The 5,796-nt window shown below is 36.2% G+C and overlaps 1 protein-coding gene across 1 annotated transcript; it reads left to right on the forward strand.

Annotated features, from left to right (window-relative positions):
- The first annotated feature begins 1,015 nt into the window (after positions 1-1,015).
- Positions 1,016-2,989, forward strand: LOC126802092 (WAT1-related protein At2g39510). Its single transcript, XM_050529635.1, has 7 exons — positions 1,016-1,283; positions 1,435-1,497; positions 1,590-1,706; positions 1,814-2,051; positions 2,177-2,338; positions 2,457-2,608; positions 2,716-2,989. The coding sequence occupies exons 1-7, from the start codon at positions 1,084-1,086 to the stop codon at positions 2,834-2,836; spliced, it is 1,053 nt and encodes a 350-aa protein (XP_050385592.1). The 5' UTR covers positions 1,016-1,083; the 3' UTR covers positions 2,837-2,989.
- Positions 2,990-5,796: the final 2,807 nt, after the last annotated feature.

Here is a 5,796-nt window from a genome sequence, read left to right on the forward strand (position 1 = left end):
AGGCAATCTCCTTAGTTTCTAAATGAAAGTAATTTGTTTCCCGTGGGTTACTTATCTTTCCGAAAATGGACAAAATGAAGAAACTGGACCATAAAAAGGATGATGGATCTAGTTATCTCAAAGAAAATGATTCTATAGAAGATAAATTATTACTTAACTTTTTAATGTGCATGCATAACAAACTGTAAATGAATAAATGCCTGTAATAAGACATCAAATGTAAGCACCAAAACATCTGAAAAACAAAAGTTCTCCTTTAATTTACTCGAACTCTTTTTTTTTCTTTATATAGGTACATATCAAAATCAAGGTTCGAAAAAGTGTTAGGTGGTGTGCAGGTGGACAACCAACTCTTAGCGCCTAGATGTATTTAAATTATTTTTATGATTAAAATATATATAATAATGCTCAATATTAATTTTAAAAATAGTCTAAATTCACAATAAATTAAGTGCTAAGTTCATACAAAAATATTAGAACAAAAGATAAATTATAAAACAAATGTAATACTAAATCTCAAGTTCTTTTAGTGTTTTTAGTCAATTGATTTTTGACCGCCTAGGGGCACCTAGAACCGTCTAGGGGGCCACTTAATTCGCAAAACACTGAGGATGGCTGCTAAGGTAAAAGTCGCAGCGGTGACTGACCTCCTAGCGCCTAGACGGCCGCTTTTTAGAACAGTGATCAAAATGCATTATGTAATGGAATTCAAGCTGCCATTTGGAAACTTATCAGATTGGCTTTCTACAGTGACTTTACTCCTAGTTAGATATGAATCATACTAGCTCATAATAGTTGATATTGATCCGGAAAAATAGTTCCAGTATTGATGCTGCTTAAATTGTTCTAGTGGGTTCTTTCTTTGTGGATTGGAACTTCAGCTAGCTCGTCACTTACTTAGTGGCTAGTGGAGTCCCTATAGAATATTCAAGCAATTGCAACTTACTTTAAAAGCTTACTAAGGCCTATAAGTAAGTGCACATGCTTACATATTTTTTTCACATCATCATATAGCGCTAGCTTCTCACAAAAACCAAACACAGAAACAAAGCAAGTGTTCTAGAGTGATTAAACCAAGCAAGTATGCCTAAGGAGTCGGTTTCTCATATGCTCACACAAGCAAAGCCATTTGTGGCTGTGATTTTTTTGCAATTTGGGTTAGCCGGAATGTCCATAATTACAAAGTTTGCTCTAAACCAAGGGATGAGCCAACATGTCTTAGTTGTCTATAGGAATGTTGTTGCCTTTGTTTTAATAGCTCCTTTTGCCCTTGTCTTTGATAGGTATATATAGTCTTTTTTTTTCTGCTCTCCACTCTATCATTTCTCTTTATTAATGTCGTATATATGCTGTTTATTTATTTATTTTATACTTTGCAATTGACATGTTGAAATGATAAGAAGAACTTAAGCCAATGAGTAAATGATCATGCAGGAAAATAAGGCCAAAGATGACCCTTTCAGTCTTTGTCAAGATTGTGTTACTCGGCCTACTAGAGTAATCTTCTGTTCTATATAGCTGTTTCCTTTTTATGTATGAATCTAATTAGTACTAATCAAGTTGATCTTATTCTGATTAATTACTATCAGGCCTGTAATCGATGGGAACTTGTATTATACTGGGATGAAGCTAACAACAGCAACATTTACAACTGCCATGAGCAATGTTCTTCCTGCCTTTGCATTCATAATGGCTTGGATTTTCAGGTATTTATCTCTATTCTGCTATTCGATTCATTCATTTAATTATTATCACTATATTCTAAAAATGTGGAATTGGTTACTTGATTTAATTTCTGGTTTACCTTTTGTAGGCTTGAGATGGTTGATATAAGAAAGCTGCACAGCCAGGCAAAGATACTGGGAACCATAGTGACAGTGGGAGGAGCGATGCTTATGACTCTAGTCAATGGACCCATGTTGACTCTTCCATGGACAAGAAGCATCAGCCAACATCAATCTACAAGTTCCACAGCAAGCCAACATCCCATAATAGGCGCTCTCATGATTACAGCTGGATGCTTCTGCTGGGCCAGTTTCATCATTCTTCAAGTACTCACCACCGCACTCAATCTTTTTTATGTGTACTTATATATGTCCTGCTCTATCTATCTGTTGGGGACTTAATGAAAATTTTAATGAACTAATGATTCAGGCACTAATCGATGTCTTTGTAGGCAATTACTCTAAAAGCATACCCTGCTGAGCTCTCCCTAACAGCTGGAATTTGCTTAATGGGCGCCTTGCAAGGTTCTGTGGCAGCTCTAGCTTTCGAATGGCATAACCCTGCCGCTTGGACCATACACTTGGATTATAAGTTGTTAACTTATGTTTATGGTGTAAGAATTTTTACTTTCTGTGCAAGTTTTCTGGTCATGAGTAATGAGTTGCATGCAGTAGTTAAGAGCTATGTATATTACAATGTAATTAATGACTGGTTTTGTTTCTGTACTGCAGGGAATAATATGTTCTGGAGTGGGTTATTATATTCAAGGCATAGCAATGAAGGAAAGGGGACCTGTTTTTGTGACTGCATTTAATCCCCTCTCCATGGTCATTGTAGCAATTTTGAGCTCCATCGCCTTGTCTGAAATACTGTACTTGGGAAGGTTTGCATCTCTCTACAAATCATATGTACAAAATTCAGTATTCGGAATGTCTTGGAGTTGTTAGTGCAAAGGAGTAACAGGGAGGTTTCTTTTGATTTTGTACACAGGGTAATGGGAGCAATGGTTATAATAATTGGCCTGTATATGGTTCTTTGGGGTAAAAGTAAGGATCATCTTCCACGACCAGAATCAGAAGCAGCTGAAGATAAAGTTGCTACAACAGTTTAACAAAAACTCATTCAATGAGAGGATGTCTACTGAGTCACTAACATGAGATAAAAACTTTTCTGGCCGTTGATGTTAGTATAACCTGTACGTGGAAGAATTTGAATTTTTTACTATGCAACGAAAATATATAGTAACTAGATAAGTTCACTCTTTTGAGTTGTTGTACGTGACTAGATAACTACTAAAAACATCAACAAAAGACACACATCATTAGTGGCATTTGATCATGTAGCTTTTCTCTAAAACCCACAAAACCCCTGTTAATTATATTTATAATTAAAAGACATTTGGGGGGGGGGGGGGGGGGTTGTAAATTTTAGGGAAATGACACGTGATCAAATGGCACTAATAATGTGTGATTTTTGTCGATTTTTTGTAGTGTTTTGAGAAACAATAACAAATTCTACCTTTGAGTACAACATGTCATCATTACAATAAACTGGCCAAAGGAAACTGGTTATTGAAGAAATGACTTTGAGTAGATAACCTATACAATTGAATTTCCCCTTTCAAGCAAGAGGCATCAATCTAAATTCTTTCCTGACCTTTAACATATGAAAAAAGTTAAAGATTGCTCTTTATCAAGTGAAAAATGTGGGTTATGAAATGAAAGGCAAACTTTTTTTTCTGAAAAAAACCACTTGGTTTATAAAAAAGATGATCAATGCTAGAATACTCATTACATATCTCTCCGCTACCATCTCCAGATATTCAAGAGGTTGTGAGCATACTCACATGAAATATAACATAGATCTACTTATTCTAAATTAAGCATGACTTTTATTCATCATACAACTACAAAAAAGTATAATTATAGAACATTATTCAAAATAAACAAAACCTTAAATTCTTCTTGCCCAGAGAACATCCCCTCCTCTTCTTGTTCTTTGATAGCACCTTGAAACCACGGCTGAGCATCCAAATCCTACGAAATTGGGATTGTAAGTCACCAATAGTATAAGATTTGGTGGTGAGAGGCTTAGCAAGGAGGTAAATCTTGAAGTTGGTGCACATCTTGGTTTCTCTATTCATGTGTGAGAAATCGACCACGTTGTCATCATCACCCCTTGCAAGAGCAAGAGACGCGGTAAATCTTGCCGTCATAGTGTGGAGTGTGGAAGACATGATTGTTTAATGGAGAAGGAAGGAGAATCACGACGAGCGCTGTGGGATTTTGGGTTTTTTGGAGACTATTAGAGCACAAGGCTCTATGTGCGGCTAGGGTTTTGGCTTCCTAGCAATACTCATTTGTTTTTAACCATTGTGCATGTATATGTAGAGAGAGAGAGAGAGAGAGAGAGAGAGAGAGAGAGAGAGAGAGAGAGAGAGAGAGAGAGAGAGAGAGAGAGAGAGAGAGAGAGAGAGAGAGAGAGAGAGAGAGAGAGAGAGAGAGAGAGAGAGAGAGAGAGAGAGAGAGAGAGAGAGAGAGACCCATGAAATTTCGAATGATAAAAATTCGAATTCGAAATTATGAAAACTCTAAAACAATCTCAAATATATTGAAATCATCTTCAGAGTAAGCCCTCCAAATCTGCTAATCCCCACCTGCAGAACTATCTCATACATCGAATTGGTGCACCCGGATTGTAAACACAAACCCGGTAAGCATTTCAGCTCGTATGAGTAAAACAACAGTATAACATATATCGCATACAAAGGAAATATGACAGATCATTTAAAGACAAACGTACTCATGTGACACTGGACAACCCATCTGTTACCCAATATCATTTAAAAATATGTGTAATCATGAGACACTTGGCAACACATCTGTTACCCAAAATCATTTAAAAACATGGGTACTCATGAGACCCAGGCAACCCATATGTTACCGCTCATGCTGTACACCGACAGACACTGGACAACCCATCTGGTTACCCAAAATCAGTCAAAAACATGGGTACTCATGAGATCCAAGTACCCATCTATTATCCCTCATGCAGTACACCGACAAACAAACTAGAGCTCTAACTGAATCATAACTGACACTTAGGGCTGTAAGTAGGCTCGAGCCGCTCGTGTTCGACTCGTGTTCGGCTCGATTTTAGCATGTTCAGCTCGAACTCGTAAAGCTAAATGAGCCAAGCTTGAGCTCAATATTAAGCCCGACCTTGAAAATGAGTCGAGTTTAAACAACAAGTATTCAGCTCGTTCGACTCGTTTAGCTTGCGAGCTCGTTAAAAGCTCGGCTCGTTTATTAAGCTTAATTTAATAACTTTTATAATATATATATATAATATAATTTTTATATGAGAAATAATATTTAAAATGTATTATAAATAATAATTAAATGAAACTCTAATCTTATTGTACATTATATAAATAGTGTTTACTATGAGACATAATTCGATCAGTTTCATAAATTTTTCACCACTCCAAATGACCAAATCCTAAATAAACAAACAACTATCATCGTCAATTCGTCATGGAGCCACAAGCAGGTACTATACTATTCCCTTCTTTCTTAATTAAAATAGATTTTATATGATCATATGACATCAAATTTTGAATTTTATTTTGAATTTCTTGATTTTAAAATATTAATTTCAAATGATTCAAGTCGAGTCGAGCTTGAACATGAAGAAAAAAAATCAAATTTTAGTCCAGCTCGAACTCGATCGAATGAAAATAAGCCAAACATGAGCAACCCAGTACTCGGCTCTGCCCATTTACACCCCTACCGACACCCGGCCAAGGCTTGGTTCCGATTACTGCCAACAACGTCCGAAGACCAGAAAACGTTTTAACAAAACTCAATGTTAAAATCACATACAATATAACAATCCACACATGTTATTGTACTACAACCAAACGACTCTTGCACAACAATAATTATATAGTCACCCCAATAATCCATTCTAGAAGGTACGTTATCTCCTTTCCGGTCTCATCCGCCACAATTAATCAAGAACATTACCATCTCATAATTTAAATAGAAACCGTAACATTATATAATACAA

The sequence above is a fragment of the Argentina anserina genome, chromosome 7 (genome assembly GCF_933775445.1).
Source record: "Argentina anserina chromosome 7, drPotAnse1.1, whole genome shotgun sequence".
Taxonomy (NCBI): Eukaryota; Viridiplantae; Streptophyta; class Magnoliopsida; order Rosales; family Rosaceae; genus Argentina; species Argentina anserina.

Excerpts from the sequence above, each read along its gene's own strand:
- LOC126802092 (XM_050529635.1), top strand. The coding sequence starts at position 1,084 with ATGCCTAAGGAGTCGGTTTCTCATATGCTCACACAAGCAAAGCCATTT. Across the intron at positions 1,498-1,589 it reads GTGTTACTCGGCCTACTAGA|GCCTGTAATCGATGGGAACT; the intron begins GTAATCTTCTGT and ends AATTACTATCAG. Across the intron at positions 1,707-1,813 it reads ATAATGGCTTGGATTTTCAG|GCTTGAGATGGTTGATATAA; the intron begins GTATTTATCTCT and ends TACCTTTTGTAG.